General features: G+C 40.5%; 1 protein-coding gene across 1 annotated transcript in view; it reads right to left on the reverse strand.

The window, feature by feature from the left end:
- HACD2 (3-hydroxyacyl-CoA dehydratase 2) overlaps window positions 1–25204 on the reverse strand; it is a 99746-nt gene that overhangs the window by 22356 nt on the left and 52186 nt on the right. The window contains exon 4 of the mRNA XM_053565248.1: window positions 8488–8576. Coding sequence (XP_053421223.1) covers window positions 8488–8576 — 89 coding nt within the window. The remainder of the gene's footprint in view (window positions 1–8487; window positions 8577–25204) is intronic.

The following is a 25204-nucleotide window of genomic DNA, read 5'->3' on the forward strand; positions in this document are numbered from 1 at the left end:
AAATGCCAAAACTTGTCTAGTTAAAAACAAACATTTATGGAGGTAATCTGAAGAAAACACAAGTTAAAACTCTTCACTGTAGCAAGCCTAGTAATTAGTTGTCCTTCCCTTCTAAAATGCAGAGCATGCCCTCAGCATGTGCACGCACGTCCACACACATGTAGCAAGTCACATCTTACAAATTCCAGAAGTGCACCAGGGTTTTACTCCAGACTTGAAAAGGGTCCTCTCTCTGGAAGATGCAGACAGCTTAGTAATATAGGCTTTATTTTTTTCGGCGATGCATCACAGCTTGTAGTAAGAGCTTTCACTACAGGGCTTCTTGATTCGGGTAAGTAAAGAAAGGTTACTAAACTCTCTTCCCTGAAGAAATGGAAATATGCTTTATATATATTTCATAAGCGTAGGCGCCTGGGGACATTTCTTCAGGTTCCCCTGGGGTCAAGTTTCCCAGTGAGACCAGTTAGTACCTGACTGCATCCACTGTGCAGGACAACTCTCAGGGGTGGAAGGTCCTGGTATTCTTCTTACATTTATCTATTTTTAATTAAACTATCTGATACTTCAAAATAAATTTATTTTGAAAAAGCTACAGTATATAAAGGACCACCACTTTGGCAAAGAAGCAGGTAATAAAAGATAGTTCTGCCTCCCACACGTTAAGTTTTCAAATGAATATTAACCAGTGCTTAAAAATGTCTCTATTGTACTGTGGAGCACACCTGTTTCAGAGCAGTTTGTAGGTAATAACTTTCAACTTTCCTTGGCTTTGCTGACAATGCCCACGATGCATGCCAATCACCTCCCCTGTACCGCATAACAGGAGTCCTCGGGTGCAGAGGAGAAAGTGCACACTGCACTCCTGCGGCATCTTTCAGCTCAGAAAGGAGAGAAAGGCATGCCAAGTGGTTTTCAACAAGGCAAGCCCGGGATGTGGTGTCACGGTGTACTCCTTGCAGAGGTCAGGCTACAGCTGCTGCCGGAGGTGCGGCGTCACTTGTGACCCACTGCTGCCTCTGTGGCGGGTCAGGGGACACCACAAATACCATTTCCCACACCCACAATGGCAAGTTGCATGACAACTGAATCAAGAGCCAGAAAGAAATCCCTTGATTTAAAGAACACAGCATACCCAGGATGCCTTACCAATTTTCTCTTGACTGCCTTATGAAAGATTATAGTCATTTACACACACCCGAGATAAAATATATGAAAACTGAACTGATTAAAATCAATAGAATAATAAATAGAACTAGAGCTGTACTGTCCAAAAGGCTAGCTTCCAGTCACATGCAGCCATTTAAAATAAAGGATTAAACCAAAATTCAGTTCCTCAGTTACATTAAGCACACAGCAAGTGTTCCGTGTGGTCACATACTGCTAGGACTGAAAAGAACAGAAATACAGAAAGTTGCCGTCACTGGAGAAAGTTTGGTCAGACTAACTAAGTTTGGTCGGATGGAGGAAATATCCCAAAGAAACTCAGAAGAAAAATATTGGTAACCAACAACTTTCTATCACTGATAGCACTAAAAAGTTACCTTTTGTGGCTTTAAATAAACAGTCTAAATAAGCATCTTAATCCATTTCACTTTGAAACCAGGGATTGAAGTTAGTGAACGTCAGAATCACTCCCGGTGACTCTGCACTCACTTCAACTTGAGACAGTGTAGTTCTCTGCCGCAGAGCTTTGTTTCCCTGTGTGTTTCATTAATTCAACCCAGTGACATATAACTAAGGTGAAACCACTCAGGCTCCAGCCTGTAAATCTCACGTGCTTATTTGGGAAACTACTATTTTAAGTCCAAGGTAACGATTTTTTTCTTCCTTCACTTTCATTCTTTTTCTATGACAATTTCCTAAAGTCAAAAGTCTTTGTTAATTCCAGGACTGCAAGTAACCAGATTCAGCTCTAACCAGGCTTCCTGCTATTAGCAATATTATTAAGATATCACCCAATACCACAGACAGGTCTTATGCTTGAAGAGGGTGTGTTCCAACAATAAGCTTGCCAGAAATTTCATTATTAAAAAGAGGAGCAATGAAAAAAATAGCAATGTAGAAGCCCCCAGCAATGCAGTCAGAGGGTACACTAAATGGGAGGGAGATTAGCATATTTTAGAAGACTAACTACAACATAAAATGTGCTGAAAAACCTAAAATCTGGGAGACCTGGGGAAGAGGGAAAGGAAGAAGGCACCCAGCATCTCAGCCTCAAGGCACGGGCACCTGTTGAACAGCCCGGAACAGGGTCAGCTGGGGCAGGAATGGCACTGGGCCCTTGAGGAGCCTCAGGACAGCAGGACACTTTCCTCTGGGGCCAGCCTTTCCTCTCCTGAGAGCCACCCAAATGACAACTGTGTAGAGTCCTGGGGGGCGGGGCAGGGTGGGGTGGGGGTCTGGTGTACCTGTCTCTTCTTGTGTCAGAATTGGCAACTGGGAATGGTGCATGTCATATTTTAGCCCTTGGGGTGAGAGATCAAAAGAAAAGGCCCTGAGGGCTTGGGGCCCGTAGCTCAGTGGTTAGGGCACCAGCCCACACACTGAGGCTGGTAGGTTCGAACCCAGTTGTGCCTGCTAAACAATGACGACTGTAAAAAAAAAAAAATAGCTGGGCCTTGTGGTGGGCGCCTATAGTCCCAACTACTTGGGAGGCTGAGGCAAGAGAATCGTGTAAGCCCAAGAGTGTGAGGTTGCTGTGAGCTGTGATGACACGGCACTCTACCGAGGGAGACATAGTGAGACTCTGTCTCAGATAAAGGAAAAAAAAAAAGGAAAAGGCCCTGAGGAGCTTCAAGTGCCTGGGTGTTCTGTGGGGCAGAATCACTGCAGGAAGGAAGGTGCGGGATGCAATGAAGTAGAGCCCAGGGGAGAAAAAGGTGAATGTTAAAGACAAATTAAACAACTTCCTGATTTTGCTGAGCCTGGAAACTACTCAACTATTAACTGACAAATAGGCTGTGTTGTGTATGATGTAGGGGTAACATCGGCTTCCCTGGCTTAAGAAAATGTCTTTTTTTCCCCAAAGATATAACTGACTTAATTATCATCAGTGGATTTTCAAGAGCAAATGAGTTCCAGTGGAGTTTTTCAAGGAACAACAGCAACCACCAAAAACAAAAAACAAAACAAAACAAAAGGAACAACCCCCCGGGGACTGCATCAGTGGGAGAAAGATGCACACGGATGGCAGAAGTGAACCTATAATGAACCTGACGTATCTAAATATTTTTCATTATTTTGAAATAGACTCTCTCTATATATAGTACAAGAAAATGCTGGGAAGGGGCAGGAAAGAAAATGCAAAAAACAAAACACAGAGGAAGGTACATTCTGATTTTGCCCAAATCACCTATGCTAAGTATAGGCCCTGGAAGAAGGAACCACACAGCCCTGAGACAAGTAACACAGTCTTTAAGTGGAAATGGCACTGACGTGGTGCTGCATTTGTCTAGAGCTGTCTAAAGTTTGACAGCGTCTGATTAATAACCAAATGATGAGGTTTTCTTACCTTTAAGAGAGGTACTAATTTTAAAAGTGAAGGTGATGTAAATCCACCTACAGGAATATTTAAAATAGAAAGTAAGGGAATAGATGGAATAGGGTGAAGAAATTTAGACACTCAGCTTTCAGAGGGGCCAAAGGATACTGAGTGTGTTTCAGGGGCCTTTCTCGTCTGAGATGTCGCCTTGAAAGGGGCACTGGGGCTAGAGGACAGGGTGGCATGGCTTCTGGTCCAAGAAGAGACACTGAGAGGGCAACAGTATATCCCCAGACAAAGCAGCTCATCTCTTTGAATAATGGGGGAACAGAAGGTGCCCTTCTGCCGCACCATGACACCACGTTCGTGGGTGGTGCGTAGCCCCACTGAGGAGCACAGGAAGAGCGTGCAGCTGCGGGAAGGAAGGCCCTGGGAGGCCAGCCGGCCTCCGGAGGTGGAGAGGACACTAGCACAGGGCGAGCCCCACTGCAGGGCCCACGCGGCCATAGGAATGTGGGACTCAGGACAGTAGTTCATCTGGAGTTTTAGCTTCCACAAGAGTGAAAAAGAAGAGGAAAAGAGGAAGAAAAAAAACTGTGCTCCATCTATGTAGGAAGTGGCATTCCTTTCCAGAGCAGTTGTTCACTGCTTCGTGAGGGATTTCAGAAGCTGCTCAGTTGAAAACTGCTGCCAGAGACCTTAACTTCTAAATACTGCCCCCTCATTTTCATATATTCTTCTCACTTAACCTTTAGGAAAACTGGGATATCATAGGCAGGGCAGATGTTAGTATTATCGTTTTAATGTGGGAAACAACAGAGCACTGAGTTGAAGTGCTTTGTCCTGAGTCACAAGGTTAAGTGTCAAGGCCAAAACTCATCAGCTTTCACCTAAGTTATGGGTGCTAAGCCTTCAGGTTCTAGAATGCTGAGTTCTGATTACCTAGAAAATAATAAAACTGTTCAGGCTAGGTGCCATTTCTTAAGAAATCCCAGGAAGAACTGTTGGCACAGTACTTCCTCAGGTGGAAATGACCTTCTAAACAATTTTCCTGGTAGCCTGAAACACACGCCTGTGACAAAGCCCTTCCTGGCAGCTCTGCCCCAGTGTGAAGCAGCCAGACTCCTCAGGCCTCTCTCTTAAAAAAGAAAACCAAAAACGAAAGTTAGTCTTGGTTCTTCAGTGCAGTGATTTAAATCTTCCTCTGCCTTAAGGTGGGCTGCTCAAGCTTCTCCTTACCTAGTCATCAGCAAAGATGCTACAGTTTGGAGAAGGCACCAGAAACTCCATATAACTTTACTTAGCAGCAGAAAGGCACCCCGAAGCTTTCATTCTTTAAGAATGAATCGTGGCTCTCGGGCTTAGGAGATGCTGCCAACTTAGTTAGTCTTCAAGTAAACTAAGCAGAAATGTAAAGTGAAATCCAGAAGGGAAGGTCAAACAGAAATCACAGCACGACACAGAGGTAACTTAGATCATTTCTCAAACCTTAGAATTCATGATATTATCTGAGGAGTCTAAATGCAGATTTCCTGACCCCACCCCCAGATATTCTGCATCAAGTGCGGGGTGGGTCCAGGAATGGGGTTTTCAATAAGCTCTCTGGGTAATTCTGGTTCAAAAAAGTCTATAACTCCTAATTTGAGACTTCAAGGAGAAAGGTGAATTTAATTGGAGAAATTAGTCACAGAGCCACTTGAGCAATAAAAAAACAGAGAAGCAAAATGTTGCAGATAAGCACCCAGGGCCCACAGCTGCTGTGTGTATCTGATGTATAAATGATTTAACAAGAGAATCCTATCTCGGCATATTGTGGCATGAGGAGACTGTTAAAAAGGAAACGCACCTCCGGATCCTAGGGGAGCAGGAAAAGTCAGTACAACAAAAAGTAGGGCAGTTTATATCAAGTTTTCAAAAGGCAAGCGGACAGCAGCTCTGATGCGGTGGAAAGACCTTGGATTCAGAACCCAATCTGCCGTTTGCTGGGTGTGAAGTCACTTTCTCTCAGGCTTCTGGACTCTAAATGGAGGCCACCACCTAACGTAAGGAATGGTGGTCAAGAGTGAATGCTCATAACATCCTTTAATAAAGCCCTCTGTAAACTGTAACATATCAAACAAACAAAAACCATTACGATTATAGGAAACTTTCTTAAACACTGATGAGAATGGTAGAGAAGTGTCATATGCCCAGCAGCCTGCCAGGAGGTGACACATAGCTGACTGGGAAATTAGGAGAACTCACAGAACATTCCAGAGCAATGTGGGAAAACATCTTTTCCTCCAATGCTGGCAAAGGGTGAGGAGGAAAGAGAGAAGGTTTAGTACTCTGGGGGTATAGTTTTATCTGACGCAGAGTACAGCAGCTCTTCACTGCACTCGGGCTGCAGCCACAGGGAGGTCTCAGCAGCCTCTTCCCCAACTACTCTGGGGAGGAGAGCTGGGACTTCTGCTCCACAAACACAGTGATCTCACACTGAGAACCCAGGAGGAGGTCTGGGGGCGCTGAGCAGAGTGAAGGAGGTCCTGAGCAGAGTGAACAGAGCAGCGGCCTACTTGTATGTCCAGGAACATGGGCTAAGCTTAGCTACTGCTGACAAAGAACACATGCCCTGCGAACTCGTCTGTTCCTGAAGGGCGGTCATGGTGAGGAACAGAGGTGGCATTTCCCACTGCAGGCTGGAAAAATGCCAATCCTGTCTCAGTTCAAATAGGGAACAAAGACACAAACACAAACGGAGGGCTACGAGAGCAAACGCCAGCAGAGGCCAGACAGGACAGCAGCGGAAGGAGCCTGTTCAGGTCTGGGAGAGCTGGGAAAGCGCAGACGGAAAGCAGGTAGCTCCAGCATGGATTCCTTCCTGTATCCCTCCTCACCCCTCTTTGGCAATTCTGCCAGAGCTCTGCTTTGTTCATATATATGGTCTCTTTAAAAGACAAAAAGGTTACATGTATTTGCTATATTAGGTCAAGAAAAAGTTTTTGAGCATAGAGACCACAATTTTTTCTTTAATATTCTGCTGATCAAGGTGTCACCCTAGCTGACGGGTGGAACCCCTTTTGGGTTCACAATGTGCATGACAACATTTATATGATCAGCATTCCAGGGGGCATAGGACTAAAATGACAAACGAGGATGCAGGTCCTGTAGGGTCTTTTTACCTCATATGTGAAAATAATAGGCTAGTCTTAAAAGGTATACGGATTACACCTCGGTGTGTGGCGTATAATTAAAGGATAGAGGCCCTTAATAATGGCCCCAAAGTACAAGAGCAGTGAGGCTGGCAATTCAGATATGCCAAAGAGGAGAGCCGTAAAAGGATTCCTTTAATCGAACAGGTAAAAGTTCTCCAAATTGTATGCTGCAATTGCTAAAATCTACAGTAAGAATTGTATTTAATCCTTAAAATTGTGAAGGAGGAAAAAGAAATCTGTGCTAATTTTGCTGTCACACCTTCAACTGCAAAAGTTGTGGCCACAACCCATGATAAGTGCTTAGTTAAGATGGAAAAGACATTACGGTTGAGGGCGAAAGATGGGTTGCATATATCCCTGGCTTCAGGAGTCTACTGGGGATCCTAGAATGTATCCCCCTCATATAAGGGGGGACTGCTATATAGGTTAAAAGTGATGAGTTATAGAAAGGACTTTGAAGTGAACAAAGAGATGACATGGTCTTTTAAAATAATTTTCCCAACTCCATAAGCAATTAAGAGTGAGAACAAAGGCAAATATGTTATATTAGGATTTATTTTTCTGTTTTTATTTAAAAATAAATATATATATAATCACTAAAAAAAGTTCCATGATTCCTAGCACCTCTGTTAAGTTGACCACCCAAGGGGCTATAACAAACTGGTCAACATATGGAGGTGGTCAACATAAGTAACTAGGCCTACTGTACTGATATGTACATGTGGTGCATGTCCAGTCTGTGAAAAATTCAGTCAACTTGAGGGGGTCAATACAAAGAGGCAGTCAACTATGGAGGTTCAGGAAGTTTAGACACTTTCAAGGAGTGACAGAGATCTTAAGAAAAGCCATGGATCATCAAATTCCATGTGAACATAAAAATATAATAGCTTATTCACCAAAATTTATTAAACTTTGGCTAAAAACTCATTAGCTAAGTATATTTCTCTAGATATATATCACACACCAACAAAAAGGTTAAAAAAACCCTCAATAGCTGAAATACAAATGAAATTGTCAAAATAAATCCCCCCAAAACAAAATGTTTTGACAGGGATTTCAGAGAATAGAGAACAAAGAATGCCAAAATAATGCTAATACATAAGCACATTTCAGGAGCACAGAGAATTTGATAATGCTGGTGATAGGTCATGAGAACTAGAAAACTGAAAACTGAATCCTTCTTGTGGTTATAAGTACTGTACCTCAAGGTGACATTAGGAAGAAAAAAACGGACCTAGAAAAAGCAGAAAACAATCCCCTTCCAAAAAATGAAAGCTCAATTGCAAATTCACATCCATGGTAATGATAACCTCCTTCATCAGATTCTTAGGACTAGCCCTTGGCCTGCCTAGGTATCTACTATCGGTCTCTCAGAACCGCTAGATGCAGAACATTAGTCCTGGTAGGCTGAATGTAAACAAGTTTATTTCCCCTGGTCCAAAAGAACTGAGCTGCTCTGATGAATCACTGTCTCCCATTCCCACTACAAGGATGCAGATGCCCAAAGTTTAGTGCGCCGGATACTAGGAAAATATAACCAACTTGCAGACTATACCCAACCATCCAAACCTACGTAAGAATTGAGATCAGAGGACTTTAGCATTTAATCAGTCTTCTCTTTAAACACACTGAATACCTGGGGTATGTTTTCCGCTATTAATCCCATTCCTATAGTGAATGTGAACTTTATTTCAGCTATATTGATACGACCTGGCGTTCCATCTTTAGCTATAACAAACGTGCAAAACAGAAAGTAGACCAGTATTTTGTTAATGCTGATATTGTTTTCTTTTAGTCTGTATAAACACTTACCTCTTTGACGCTATGTGTTACTGCCCATATTAGAAAAACTCTTGACATCACCTGGAAAGAAGTCAGGACAACAGAGGATGGAACAATTCCTAAAGAAATTTTAAGAACAGATAAATAAATGCATGTAATAAGTTTCAACACATAATACATTTTCTAAAGAATTCACATCTAAGTGTTTAGAGACAAAACCTTCTTGAGCAACTGAAACTTACCTATGCTGATATATAAAGCTTTTCAATGCAGTCAGTATTAAAAACTTTTTCCTCCCTCAAAACAATAATATTATTAGTGGCACTGCCAAACCATAGAATCTAGTACCTTTCTTAAGCCTTCCAAAACCAATGACCAGGTATATTTTTACATTTATTATATAGATACAGAAAACAAAAACACTAACTTTTAAAGTTAGACATTAAGAGGTAGGAGTTTTAAAATGAAGAGGCAACCATAGACCGGAAATCAATCCTATTTGTGTCTAATGAATGTTAAAAGCTCCTGAATATCAGACCTGATATATTATCTGCTGGCTGAGTATCTTTTAGTATCTGCTTGAATATCTGGCCAATAATCATAGCGAAATCAAAGGTTATCTTTACAACTATTTCCTCCCACCTTGTTCACTACAAGCACTGGTACAATTGTTCTCCCAATGTCCTCAAGTTATAACACTGGAATCACCTTTAATTATCTTAGACAATCACCAAATTCTGCTAAGTTTACATTACATTATATCTTTGACCTATACTCTCAATTTCTACAACCATAATTCCTATCTAGAGATGAGTCACTACAATTACATAGAATTCTTGCCTCCTTTCATGCATCTTAACCCAGCATTAAACCATAATCTGTAAACATAATTTTTTTCCTTTATAACTTTGTAATGGCAAGGAAATGCTTCTAAAATAAAGTCTGGAAGCAGAATTTGGAAGTAGCATTCAATCTAGCAGGCCCTCCACTTCTCTCTGGGCTTATGCTGCCAGCAACGAGACTTGCCACATTCCTGGGCCTCTCAAGTTGCACATGGGTCTCTCCACTCCTGGCAGGAACCTCCCATCACGATTGTAAATCTTTGTTTCTTTCCCTTTAAAACTAATCCCATCTTTAACACTGGACTGGCCCAGACAAATTTTCATTCTTCCAAGCTCTCTAAAATGCACTTGGACTTGTAAATATTCAAATACAGTTGGATAAATTCCAATTTGGCAAGAGATAGATCTATAAATTGCCTCTATAGTTCAGCAATGAGGGAAAAATCACTTTATATATCATTAAAATTAAAAAATGTTATATCCTGCTAGAATGGGTTGCCTAAAGAAAATTTGTGCTTTGAAGAGGGACAGTTTGGTTCCCAAAAGCAAATAACATGGATATATCAAGCACGATTCTTAGAATCTAGAGGTATGCAATAAATCTTTGCAAAATGAATGAAATAATGAAAGGAAAATATAAATGTATGCACATAAAGACCAATGGAATAGATCGAGAACCCAAAATTAAACTCTTACATTTGCAGTCAATTGATTTTCAATAAGTATGGCAAGAAATTCAATGAAAAAATTGTCTTTTCAACAAATGATACTAGGAAAATTGGATAGTCACATGTAAAAGGATGGATTTGGATCACTTTCTCATACAATATACAAAAATTAACTCAAAATCGATCAAAGACCTAAATGTAACAGCTACAGCTATAAAACTCCTAGAAGAAAACATAGGTGTAAATCTTGTGACCCTGGATTAGGCAATGGTTTATTATATAGGATAGTAAAAGCACAAAAATAAAAAATAAATTGAACTTCATCAAAATTAAACTCCACTGAAGTGATTCAAAGGACACCATCAAGAAAGTAAAAAGATCATCCACAGCCAGGAAAAAGTATATGCAAAGCATACATAACAAAAGAACTTACATCCAAAATACATAAAGAACCCTTAAAATGCAACAATAAAAAGGTAAATAATCCAATTACAAATGGGCAATGAACTTCAAAAGGCATTTCTTCAAAGAAGATATGGCCAACAAGGACATGAAAAGATATTCAATATCATTAGTCATTAGGGAAATGCAAATCAAAACCAAAATGAGGTACACTTCACACCCACTAGGATGGCTGTAATCAAAAAGACAAATAGTAACTACTGTTGGCAAAGATGTGGAGAAACTGTATCCTATCTGTATCCTTGCTGGTGGGGTTGTAGCCATTCCGGAAAACAGTCTGGCGGTGCATCCAAAGGTTAAATAATTATCATATGACCTAGCAATCCCCCTTGTAGAAGTGTGTACGTAAATATGTGCGTGTGTGTGTATCTCCGAAAGAAATGAAAATATATGTCTATACAAAAGCTTGTACACGCACATTCACAGCAGTATTCACATGAGCCAGAAAGTGGAAATAATCAAAGTGTCCAATCACAAGGAAGACATAAAGAAAATGTGGCCTATCCACAAAATGGAAGATCAGAATAAATAACAAGCAATGAATAATAATCTTTAAAATGGTGTATGGATACCTGGGGAAGTATTAATGAACCTTGAAAACTTTTTTTTTTTTTAGACACAGTCTCACTCTGGCACCCTGAGTAGAGTTGTTGTGGTATCACAGCTCATAGCAACCTCAAGTTCTTTGGCTCAAGCAATCGTCTTGCCTCAGTTTTTCTATTTTTTAATAGAGACAGGGTCTCGCTATTGCTCAGGCTAGTCTCGAACTCCTGAGTTCAAGCAGTGTACCTGCCTCAGCCCCCCAGAGTCCTAGGATTATAGGTGTGAGCCACTGCGCCCAGCCCTAAACTTGAAAACTTTATGCTGAATGAAAGAAGCCAGTGACAGAAGACCACAAATTATTCTACAATTCAATTATATGAAATGTTCAGAATAAGCCATAAGGGGGCTCACGCCTGTAATACCAGCACTCTGGGAGGCTGAAGAGAAGGATCTCTAGAGCTCAGGAGTTCAAGACCAGCCTGAGCAAAGTGAGATTCTGTTTCTACAAAAAAAATTAGAAAACTTAATTGGGCATTGTGGTAGGCATCTGCAGTCCCAGCTATTCCGGAGGCTCAGGTAGGAGGACTGCTTGGGACTGGGAGTTTGAGGTTCTGTGAGCTATGATGATGCCATGGCACTCTAGCCTGGACAACAGAGTGAGATTCTGTCTCAAAAAAAGGAGAAAAAAGGAACAAATGCCAGAAAAGGCAAATCTATAGAGTAGAAAGTAGACCTGGGGTAAGGTTTAGGGAAAATTGGGGAGCGAATACTAATGGGTATGGGATTTCTTTGGGGGGGGGGTAAAGAAAATGTTCTAAAATTGATTGTGGCTATGGATGCACAACTGATTAAGCACTCTAAGTGGGTGAATTGTATGGCATGGGATTGTATCTGAACAAAGCTGTTATTTAAAAACGTGTGAGTGAAGTCTAAAACCTGGTTATATAATTACATAATACAACTAAGGAAGCTAATTAGTCAGTCAAGAATTTAGTGAATATGTTACACTTATTTCACACTTCAAGTAAGAAAAAGTTCTTTAAAAGTCCTGAGAATTAAAAGATTTCTTAAATAAATTAAGCATTTGCTGCTTAAAGAAAGACTACCACTATTTCCAGCTTCTTCTTCTTTATATTTTTTTAAACTCAAAGACCAGCTCATCACATAAGAATATAATTCTTCCCTTTCATTTTTGCTTTCCTCCTTTGGCCACTAAAGCAATAGGCAGACTGCTAAGATCCAGGGGATCTTGTGGGGGGCAAAGAAGGGAGGGGACATCAGGAAGTCCATGATCGGACTTCTTGATTCCTATATTCAGACTTGCAAGTTCAAAAACCTGATTTTTATGCTATTCCCCAGCAAGAATCAGGCTCTAGGATTTATACTAATCAGGCTCTGAGTTATACTAATCAAAATCATAGGAGACAAGTAACAAACCACAAGTCAATGTATTTATAAAGAGGCACAATCTTTCTCATAAGTAAATGACAGGGATTTTGGAGATCCTCATTTAGGGGTACTTTCTTCTGGTGTCAAAATCAGAATGCTTAGTAAGCAAGACTTCAAACAGAGGGATCTGGAAGGTCAGGGGAAGAGCTGTCGTTCTGCTGAATGATCTAACTATCCCCTCTCCACTCTAAAACACCCTTTTTTGCCAGGCGGTGTGCCTCACACCTGTAATCCTAGCATCTTGGGAAGAAGAATCACTTGAGGCCCAGAATTTGAGATCAGCTTGGGCAATGCAGCAAGACTCGATCTTTAAAAATTGAAAAAAATTAGCAAGGCGTGGTGGCATGTACTTATAGTCCCAGCTACTTGGAGGCTGAGGTGGGAGGATCACTTCAGCTTAGAAATTTAAGGTTGCAGTGAGCCATGATGGCAATGGCACCACGGCACTCTAGCCTGGAAGAGAGTGAGACCCCATCTCTAAAAAAAGTTTTTAAAGACACCTTTTCCAAGGGAATATGAATATTTATATTTGTCTTCCTTTCAAAAATGCTAAATGAAAATTATCAGAATGTTTTTCTTAAAAAGTTTCAGTATTCAGAAAACAATGATTTATTCTTTTGGTATATTTCCTATCAGTCTTTTCTTCTAAACACATTTTTGAACACAGTTAAATTTCTACTGTTTATACATTTTGTATTTTGCCTTTCTCACATTTAACATTTCAAGAATTTTTAATCTTATATTCTTCAAAACATTTTAGCTTGAGTCATGATATTCCTTTCAGTGAATATCTTTGTTTATTTTCCTTCTGTGGGACATTTAAATTGCCTCCAATTTCTTAAGACTAAAAATGAAGAAATTAAGTATTACAAATAACATAAGAATGTTTGAGGCTTAAGTCTTTGCTTTTTAGAAAAGGATTATTTCCGGGCGGCGCCTGTGGCTCAGTCAGTAGGGCGCCGGCCCCATATACCGAGGGTCGCGGGTTCAAGCCCGGCCCCGGCCAAACTGCAACCAAAAAATAGCCGGGCGTTGTGGCGGGCGCCTGTAGTCCCAGCTACTCGGGAGGCTGAGGCAAGAGAATCGCTTGAGCCCAGGAGTTGGAGGTTGCTGTGAGCTGTGTGAGGCCACGGCACTCTACCGAGGGCCATAAAGTGAGACTCTGTCTCTACAAAAAAAAAAAAGAAAAGGATTATTTCCTTGGACATTTTCCCAGAAGTACAAGTACTAGGTCAAATGTCTTTAAGGCTCTTGAACTATATCGCCAAATTGTTTTCCAAAAAGTTTGTCATCAATTTCTACTCCCACCAGCGGTATACAAAAGTTCCTGCACTCCTACCCTGGGCAACAAATTTAAATATTAATAATTTGTGAATAAAAAGCTGATCAGTATTTTCTAATTTGATGTTTCTGGTGCTGGTGCTGGTACGGTCCCTATCCAGGGAACCTGCCTACTTAGGTACATTAATTTACCCCCAAAAATGTCATTCAGACCAACCCTCACCTCCTTTCTACAGCACATGTACTGATCTCAACCAGTCACCCAGCAAACAACTCAGCCCTTAGCCTGACAGCACAATCTCAAAATGCCTGCAGTCAAAGGCCACAGGAAGGACCAGGCACAGTGGCTCACACCTGTAATACTAGCACTCTGGGAGGCTGAGTTGGGTGGATTGCCTGAGCTCAGGCAATCGAGACCAGCCTGACCAAGGGCAAGACTTGTCTCTGAAAATAGTCAGATGTTGTCTGGGTGCCTGTAGTCTCAGCTACTTGGGAGCCTGAGGCAAGGGGATCACTTGAGCCCAAGAGTTTGAGATTGCTGTGCCACGGCACTCTACCAAAGATGACAAAGGAGACTCTGTCCCAAAAAAAAAAAAAAAAAAAAAAAGCCACAGGAAGATAAGTCTGTATACAAGAGGAGCATCTGAAGGCAGGAGCTCTAAGTATCCTGGGAGGCAAGCCAGATAAACGCCACACTGCACAGAGATGGACCACAGTATCTTGGCTCTTAAAAGAACTGGCTTACAATGTTGGGCTGACTGTTATTATCACATGAATCTCATATGAAACTGTCAAAATGTTATTACCTTATTTGTTGTAGGAATGATATATAATATCATGTCCATCCTATCACTCAATGCCCAATTTAAAGCCCCAAAGTGAGAAATTTTAGAATTTAATGTTAAGAAGTGTTTGCTCCTTCTTTTTCTGCTTTCTGCTTCTCCCCCCATACCCTTAATTGTCATTAATTGTCCTCATATCAAAATTGAGTACATAGGATTCATGCTTCTCCATTCTTGTGATGCTTTACTAAGAATAATGTCTTCCACTTCCATCCAGGTTAATACGAAGGATGGACGGAGGGCGGGGGGTGGGGCCTTGGTGTGTGTCACACATTATGGGGGCAAGACATGATTGCAAGAGGGACTTTACTTAACAATTGCAATCAGTGTAACCTGGCTTATTGTACCCTCAATGAATCCCCAACAATAAAAAAAAAAAAAGAAGTGTTTGCTCCCTTCCAATGACAAAAATTATACATGTAACTATCACCCTTTTTAACTTGGTAGCCAGAAAGCTTCAAGCCAAATTTGAAGGCTATTATATTATGATGTTTTATGTATGAATTAACCACAAATGCTTATGGAATATCAAGTATAGACAGAAAAGACAGATTAGATCTGCTTTGCTTTTGTTTCTCTGACACTTCTTGCAGTCAGCTCCACCTTGTTTGCATGTATGTGCCATTACTTCTTATTTGAACACAATGGTATAGCATTTTTTTTTTTGAGATAGAGCCTCAAGTTATTGCGCTGGGTAGAGTGCCGTGTCATCACAGCTCACAGCAACCTCCAATTCCTGGGCTTAAGCGATTCTCTTGCCTCAGCCTCCCAAGTAGCTGGGACTACAGGTGCCCACCACAATGCCCGGCTATTTTTTGGTTGTAGTTGTCATTGTTGGTTAGCAGGCCCAGGCCAGGATGGAATCCATCAGCCCCGGAGTATGAGGCCGGCACCCTAACCACTGAGCTATGGGTGCCGAGACTTACTCATCAATTTTTGTGGAGTACCTACTCTGTGCTGGGTACTGTTCTCCATGCTGGGAATTCAAAAGTGAAAAAGACAGTATCCCTCAGGAACTTACACTCTTGGGCTGTAAATGATGTGCTTTATTGTAGCTCTTATTTTTAGATGTTTTCCTAAAGGTAAGAGGCTACCAAACTTTGTAAACAGAAATGGCGTGATCATATCTTGGTTTCAGAAACCTATCTCTCTCAGCAGGGCAAATCCCTGGCAAGGCAAGGTGTAACTTGAGAAATAATTATGGGAATTTTATGTGGAAAGGGCAATGAACTTTTGAAGCAAAACACTGGTAGATAAAACAAACAGCTCTGTGTGTGTGTGTGTGCAAACGCATGTGTATTAAGCAAAACTGTGTAAAGAGGACCTGGCAACTGGGTGCTTGCTCCCCAAGAACCAGAGTGCTGAGGACTCCCTCAACTGCTAAGCCCTCCACAGCTGGGCAGCAATGGAAACCCTGCCCAGTGCAGCCCTCACACGGGCCTGGGTAGTGGGGTTGTGAGACTGGCTGCAATGACCAAGACCAGGTCAAAAGTTAAGCACAGCCACGCACTGTATAACAATGTTTCCATCAGCACCTGCACATATGATGCCAGTCCTGTAAGGTAATAATGGATCTGAAAAGTTTCTATTGCCTAGTGACCTCATGGTGTCTGAGTGCAATGTGTTACTTACATGTTGTGGTGGTGCTGGTGTAAACAAACCTACCGCATGGCCAGGTGAAGGAAAATACAGCACACACAATTACGTAAGGTACGTAATACCTGATGGTGATGAACAATGACTGTTACTGGTTGATACATTTATTATACTATACTTATTATTGTTCTACTTACGTATAAAAAATGTTAACAGTAAAATAGCCTCAGGCAGGTCCTTCAGGGGTTAGTCATTCCAGAGGAAGGCACTGTTATCACAGGAGATGACAGCTCCCTGTGTGTTACCGCACTTGACGACCTCCCAGCGGGACAAGATGTGGGGGTGGAAGACAGTGATACTGATGAGCCTGACCCTGGTAGGCCCATGCTAATGGGTATGTTTGTATGCTTGTGCCTCAGATTCTTAACAAAAAAACTTAAAAAGCAAAACAAAATTTAAAAATAGCAAAAAGCTTATAGAATATGTGTACAAAGAATATAAAGAAAAGAAAGAAAAGATTTTTGTATAGTTATACGGGAAGTGTTTCTTTAAGCTAAGTGGTAATAACAAAAGGGTAAAAAAGTTAAAAAAATTAAAAAGTTTTCAAAGTACAAATGTTACAGTAGCTAAGGTTAATTATTGAAGAAAAAATATTTAAAAAATAAATTTAGTGCAGTGTAAGTGTGCAGCATTTGTAACGTCTACAGGAGTGTACAGAACATCCTAGGCCTTTACTCACTGACTCTTTCAGAGCAATTTATGGTCCTGTAAGCCCCATTCATGGTAAGCGTCCTGCATAGGTTATCTTTTATACTATTATCTTTATTGTACCTTTTCTATATTTAGATACATAAAAGACCATTGTGTTACAACGCTGGGAACAGCAGGGACTATTGTATTACACGCTGTACAGGTTTGCAGCCAAGGAGCCAATAGGCCTTACCAGGAAGGCTGGGGTGCAGCAGGCTGTGCCACCCAGGTTTGTGTGAGTGCACTCTGTGCTGCTCACACACACCGACAATCACCTAACAACACAAGAACACATCCCCATCGTTAAGCAACAGGAAAGGCAAGGCTGGGAGTCGTCACATCAGGGAAGGAGCCACCATCAAGGCGTGTATGGGTAACAGAGCCCAGACCAAAGCAAAGCAGGAGACACCAAGTTGGTGCCAGAAATTAAACTAAACAGCAACAAGTGAAATCAGATCACAGAATCTCCCTAACTATATATGCCCAATATATGGAATCAAAAGGAACAATATTGAATAACAGTGACGACAAAAATCACTGGCAGCAACCAAAAGGAACAGGTACAACTGAATGCCGTATATTTTCAAATGCATTAGCCAAGAAAAGAAATGGCACAACCCTTTCCCCTTTCCCCAAAAGTGATAATCACAAATCAACACAATCCTGAGAATATTCATTGTTAATTAAGCGAAGCCCAGATGTAGAGAAACACAGGCTTCTGGCTGGACTGTGGCAGAAACGGAGGCTACAAAGTGGTGGCATGGTGGGGAGGGACCAACTGGAGCCACCTCCCTGACGCTAATACGGGGCCCACACTGAGCTGGGGGGTGACACAAAGTTCCCTGTGGAATGGATGACCTCCTATGGGTTTGAGGGACCCTGAATAGCGAAATTAAATCTCAGAATAGTCCATGTGATTTTTTAATATGTGACTCATTTATATTCCTTAAAATATAAGAAAATTGAGCAGTGCTCAGTGGGTAGGGTGCTGGCCACATACACCAAGGCTGGCAGTTTTGAACCTGGCCCAGGCCTGCTGAAACAGCAATGACAACTGCAACCAAAAAAAAAATACCAGGTGTTGTGGTGGCACCTGTAGTCCTAGCTACTTAGGAGGCTGAGGTAAGAGAACTGCCCAAGAGTTTGAGGTTGCTGTGAGGTATGACGCCACGGCACTCTCTACCCAGGGTGGCAGTTTAAGACTCTGTCTCCAAAAAAAAAAAAAAAAAAAATATATATATATATATACACACATATATATATATATCAGAAATCTAAAAAGCTATAGAGAAGTCTCCTTCCCAATCCCATCTTGCAGCCAACTATTAATGCCTTGTCTAGCATTCCAGAGATATATTCCAATGTTTTATATAATGGCAGCATTTTATACATGTTGTTCTACACCCTGCTTTTCTTCCCTAAAAAGATCTTTCTATTTTAATACATGAATTTCAATTGTTGAGGCTTTATAATGTTTTAATATCTATGGACTTTCAGGTGGTACCCATAGCTCATTGGGTAGGGTGCCGGCCACATACACCGAGGCTGGTGAGTTCGAACCAGGCCCAGGCCAGCTAAAACAACAATGACAATTGCAACCAAAAAAGAATAGCTGGGCGTTGTGGGAGGTGCCTGTAGTCCCAGCTGCTTGGGAGGCTGAGGCAAGAGAATTGCTTAAGCCCAAGCGTTTGAGGTTGCGTGAGCTGTGACGCTCACAGCTCTACCTAGGGTGACAACTTGCGATTCTGTCACACTCATACACACACACACAAAAAAGAACAACAAATCTATGCACTTTCCTAACCTCTACTTCTATGTTCTCAGGGTGTAGAAAAATGTGTAAAAGAAACTGCAACTCAGAGGGGAAAACAAGCGAATCTTCAATACCGTGGAAATACAGGCAGGAGGATTCGGTAATACCTATGTCAGAGCAAATAAAATTGCTGGACAGGGCTGCTAACACTGTAGCAAGATGAAAAGGTATGATAACAATACAAACATAATACAAGGAAAAAAACAAAAGTGTGCATTACATCTAGGGGGCAAAGTCAAAGATTAAAGCCACTGGGAAGAAAATATAATTATGGAAGACAAAAACAACCCAATAAGAGTAACTATTATCCCCCAAGTAAAGAACTCAATATACGGAATGAGAAAAGTCTTCCAAGGGTGTAGTCTAAGAAATCTCCCTTAAAAGAACTAAATCTGCACTGAAACAATACACTGTGTTCCAAACGATGATGACAACTGATGATGGTGAATGGCTAAAACAGAGAAGCTTCTTGGTACAATGTAATACTTCACAGACCTAGAGAAAAAGTTACCTAGAATGTGGTAAGAAGATCAGCCTGGCTTCAGACGTCTCCACAGCAATATCCAATGTCAGAAGACAGTGAAGCAACACTACAAAGATCTGAGGGAAAGAAAGTACGTTCAAGAATATCATACCTGCCAGGGTAACAGGGCAAATGGCCGACATTACTAAATGTGAGAGCACTTGGCACATGGTGCCTGCATGACCTTCCTGAGAAGCACATGCTGTCAGAAATCCAGCCAAACAAGAAGGAAGCAAGATAAAGAACTCTGGAATGGAGAAGCCAGGGTAAAAGGGCCCAGAGTAGGCACTGAATCCATTCAAATGCTACTCTAAGACTCAATTATGTCCAAAATTTTAATGTAAATGCTACGGACAACAATAAATTAATAACATAACTGAAAAATGGAAGCCAGGGAAGAAGAGCTGGAAGAAAGTATTCTAATTTCCTTAACAGAATGAAGAAGTGTTGCCTAAATATCCTTAATAGAATTAAGAAATATTGTATAAAACTGAACTACATATTCAACCCTATAGAAAAAGATAAAAACAGAAAAAAATACCCTGAAATACATAGCCCAACATGACTCTAATCTAAAATTTTCTTATTTTTGCTTCTCAGAGGGATCTTTTAGTAAATAATACATCTCTCATGGTGAAAAATTTTATAATTTATTTTTGATAAACAATGTTTTAAATTAAAAATATCACATATTTTCCATAAGAGTATAAGCTATCTTTCTTAATTCCTCCAGCCACCTACTTTTCCTTCCTCATGTTAAGACTCATGTGATGAGAGTGCTTTTCGAAATAATGTTTACGTAATATTAACGAAGATTAGTTCTACCGGTAGAATTTAGAATAATTTTAAACTTTACTCTTTGAACTTTTCCTCATTGCTTAGACTCCTTTTAAAGAATAGGAATTAAAAATTTAAAGTTAAAAAATCATTATTCTTAACATGAAAGTAAACATTTAGTCCTAGCAAAAAGATAATTCTGAAATTGAACCAATTTCAATCTTTTTTTTTTTGAGACAGAGCCTCAAGCTATCGCCTTGGGTAGAGTGCCATGGTGTCACAGCTCACAGCAACCTCCAACTCCTGGGCTTAAGTGATTCTCTTACCTCCAGCCTCCTGAGTAGCTGAGACTACAGGTGCCCCCCACAATGCCCGGCTAATTTTTGGTTGTAGTTGTCACTGTTTGGCAGGCCCGGGCCGGATTCGAACCTGCCCACTCTGGTGTATGTGGCTGATGCCTTAGTCGCTTGAGCTACAGGTGCCACCAAACCAATTCCAATCTTAACCAGGAATTTTCTTAAATACTTTCTCTTAGAACAGAAGCTAATCTTAGGGAAACAGAAAATATTTCTGGCCAAAACGAAGAGAAGGATTAAAGTGCAAGAGGGGCCAGAGCAGATTGTAACACTGTGGGGCTTGAGGGGGAAGATGGCTAGCTTTTTTTTTTTTTTTTTTTTTTGTAGAGACAGAGTCTCACTGTCCCGCCCTCGGGTAGAGTGCCGTGGCGTCATACGGCTCACAGCAACCTCTAACTGTTGGGCTTACGCGATTCTCTTGCCTCAGCCTCCCTAGCAGCTGGGACTACAGGCGCCCGCCACAACACCTGGCTATTTTTTTTGTTGTTGATGCAGTTTGGCCGGGGGCTGGGTTTGAACCCGCCACCCTCGGCATATGGGGCCGGCGCCCTACTCACTGAGCCACAGGCGCCGCCCTGGCTAGCTTTTTCAAAAGGGCCAACAGAAGGGCAACTCTCTTTTCTTTTTTTCCCAGAACATAGAAAATTGGCTCTCTCTTGAGGTTGCAGCACCTGACCATCCCCAGAAAACTATTTTTAATATATCTCACATAACCACAGTTACATTATTGAGCTCTGACAAAAGACACTTCTCTTAGATTAAAACAATAGCAAAAATTATGGATTTGTATGACAAGCTCTGTTGATTTACTTGAGATTGGGATTTCTAAGATATGCACTAAACCGTAAAAGGGCATTAAAATTTCTTTGTGATAAAAGAGGAGCGTTACGAAGTAGCTTCATACTTAATTGTTATGAAAGTGAAATGAATATAAAAGGAGAAGCATAAGAGATCAAGTGTGATGATACTTCATGTGTCATCACTGGTAAGAAATGTGCAGTTAAAATTAAATCTGTTCTCTTTGAAGTGACAACATTTTAAACACAGAGGTGCTTCTCCAACTGGGGGAGGTACACCTTAAAGATGCATACCAGCAGCCAATCAGCGGCATCCTACAGGCAGTCAGGTTGCTTAAACTCAACTGTATAAACTCAACAGAAAGGAAAATAACCTACAAGTAGGAAACGCCAATGTGAACGTATGCACAGAGTGAGCGGTGGTCTTAGGTCCCCTGGCCTTTCACCAAGATGACTGTTGAGAGAGATAATAATTTTCATACAACACAGCCCCTAAATGTGAGCCAACCAATTCACATGGCATTCCAATGAAGGAAGAAGGAACACTTCCAAAACTGTAGGAAACCGCAGCTGCGCTGGACTTCATGGGAGCTGATACAGAGTTGCATTGTGATGTGTGATATTCTTCCTGGGAATTTTACACCTAGGTAACCAATTCTACTTTAGGAGATATACGTGTATCTTCATGGAATATCGATTTTCCTGGAAGTCTGGTGGGATCCATTTTTATATTGAAATGTAGGAAAGGAGACTTCACGCTTGTTTCACGCATCTGGCAGCAATACGGCCTTTACTCTCAACCCTTCTGGGGTGAAACCATATTCCCCACTGCTATTAGAGAAACTGAGGAAGAAAACCTGGAAAAGCACTATAATACATAAAAATATAATGTCAGAAATGAGGCTTAGGAAAAATAAGGGTAGAGAAAGATGTCTTAAAACCATGAGAGAAATTAATACCCAAATGAATGCAGAGAAGGCCTGTGCACTTGTTTGGGGTGGACCACAAACTTGGCTTTGAGCCCCTTCTCAACCAAAACTATGAGAGAAAATAATCCAGTTGTACGAACCAAAACTATGAGAGAAAATAATCGAGTTGTACGAACCAAAACTATGAGAGAAAATAATCCAGTTGTACGATTCACGGTGTTATGAAAGAAATCAAAGCAGATGCTACTTGGTTTCTTGAGCCAAGTCCTCATATATTAAATTTCTCTGACTGCTGTTCTAATTTCTAGTTTACTGGATTCTCCCTCTCTTTCTCTCTCTCTCTCTCTATATATATATATATATTTTTTTTTTCCTTCTGTTTCCTCCGTTTGAGATGGCCAGCTGTTAAAGTATCTGCTGCTGGCAGTTTACTCTTCCACTTAATTGAGGTTCTCATGTATAAAAAGTAACAATAAAATGCTTTCAATAGATAGGTCTCTGAAGGACATGAGCTTTTTGAGGGTTTTATCAAATATTCAGAAGCTTTTTCGCTTGCTTGTTTACTTCTAGGGTCTCCCCTCTGAAAGTCTAACCTGTAAATGACTCAAGGGGGACTTGACAGAATATAGATATAAAATACAGATATGAAATGAAAGACATATATTTCCAACTTTCTGAAGATAACAAAAAGGACTATCACATTTTGAAAAAGATAAAACATAAAAATAGTAGATGCCATTCTCAAGATGACACTGTGAGTCAATTACAAGTCATGGAAACTTACTCAAATCTCTGTATTCTAGTTAGCATTCCAATAGCAAATTCCTATCCTATTACAGTAAAATCTCCTCTATAAGTTGACCACCCAAGAGATCATAAGGGACTATAAGAAACAAGTGAACAGACAGAGGCAGTCAACATAAGGAACTAGGCCTATTATGCTGATAACATACATGTGGTGTATCTCTGGTCTGTGAAAGTTCAATTTAAGAAGGTGGTGAGTATAGGGAGGTGGTCAACTATGGAGGTTCTACTATATTTTTACTGTTTATAAGACAACAGGTATTTTAGACTGTTAATTATAGCCTGAAATATGGATAGTTCACATATACTTCACCAGCTAGATGTCATACACCATAAGCATTTCTTTAAAAAAGAAAATTAGGGTGGCGCCTGTGGCTCAAGGAGTAGGGTGCCGGTCCCATATGCCGGAATGCCGGAGGTGGTGGGTTCAAACCTAGCCCCGGCCAAAAAAAAAAAAAAAAACAAAAAAAAGAAAATTAGTAAAATTGTCAGGGACAAACAAAATTGACAGTTGAACTATTTCATTTACATATGTATGTGTGTGTGTGTATATATATATATATATACATAGAGAGAGAGAGTTACTTTTTATTAAGCTATGCTAACAATCTATAAGTATCCTAAATAAAATTTATAATATAAATTTTAATAATATAATAATATATTAATATTATAATATATTTATTATTTAGTATATTATATATAATTTTAATACTATAATAATATATTAATATTATATTAATATTATAATATATTTATTATTTATTATATTATAAATATATAATATATTTATTTATAAATAAAATTTATAAATTTTATTTATAAATTTTATCCTGGATAAAATTTAAAAACTTAATTAGTATCTGTTTTAAAAACTTACGAAATTTTATTTCAATTTTTTTCCTGAAAATTTATGTGAAGCTTTTACAAAAGGCTGAATCAAATCCAATGGTCACCTACTTGGAATAACACAAGATCTAATGAATGACAAGGTTGAGAGATTAGAATCGTTCCCTTTTGGCTTGAAAAAGTCCACAATCCCAGGATTTCACTTAAGCAAACCAAGAAATACACTTTATTGGCAATGTTCTTTGTTCAGAGTTCTACCAAACCATTTGGGCAGGGAGGGCAGACTGAAGACTATGTTTAACTTTACTAGAAGGTTGTGAAACAAGGCACCTCTAAGAACGCAAAGAACTCTAAGGGTTATTTAAGTATACTGCTTTTTAAATAAGAAAATTTTGGCTGTCAGAGTTAGAAAGTTTCTAACAGATCAATTTAATACGTGACAGATAGGAGGTCAGGAGAAGGTAAAGTTACTTGTCAAACTTACACAGAGAGTTGAATATAAAAATTGATATTTATATTTAAAAATTGGTGGTCACTCTCTAAAAAGGTTAGTTAATGATCTTTGGGTAACTAGAACAGAACTAAATATTTGCAACCAATGTTTGAAATGCTTTCAATATAAAATGTCTGCAACCAACATGACAATAAATTAACATTTAAAGTATATAAAAAATACACATCATAGTATCTTTTAAAAAAATCAAGAACCGGGCGGCGCCTGTGGCTCAGTGAGTAGGGCGCCGGCCCCATATGCCGAGGGTGGCGGGTTCAAACACAGCCCCGGCCAAACTGCAACAAAAAAATAGCTGGGCGTTGTGGCGGGCGCCTGTAGTCCCAGCTGCTCGGGAGGCTGAGGCAAGAGAATCGCGTAAGCCCAAGAGTTAGAGGTTGCTGTGAGCCGTGTGATGCCACGGCACTCTACCCGAGGGCGGTACAGTGAGACTCTGTCTCTACAAAAAAAAATAATAATAATAAATAAATAAAAAAAAAAAAATCAAGAACCTGGCTTGGAGCCTGTGGCTCAAGTGGCTAAGGTGCCAGACACATACACCTGAGCTGGCGGATTCGAATCCAGCCCAGGCCTGCCGAACAACAATGACGGCTGCAACCAAAAAATAGCCAGGCATTGTGGCAGTGCCTGTAGTCCCAGCTACTTGGGAGGCGGAGGTAGGAGAATCGCTTGAGCCCAGGAGTTGGAGGTTGCTGTGAGCTGATGCCACTGCACGCTACCCAGAGCGACAGCTTGAGGCTCTGTCTCAAAAAAAATAAAACAAAAAATCAAGAACCTGGCTTGGCACCCATAGCTCAGTGAGTAGGGCGCTGCCACGTACACTGAGGCTGGTGGGTTCAAGCCTGGGCCGAGATAGTTAAACAACAATGACAACTGCAACAAAAAAAAAGTTGGGCATTGTGGCATTGTGGGTGCCTGTAGTCCTAGCTACTTGGGAGGCTGAGGCAAGAGAATC

Source organism: Nycticebus coucang, chromosome 16 (genome assembly GCF_027406575.1).
Source record: "Nycticebus coucang isolate mNycCou1 chromosome 16, mNycCou1.pri, whole genome shotgun sequence".
Classification (NCBI taxonomy): Eukaryota; Metazoa; Chordata; class Mammalia; order Primates; family Lorisidae; genus Nycticebus; species Nycticebus coucang.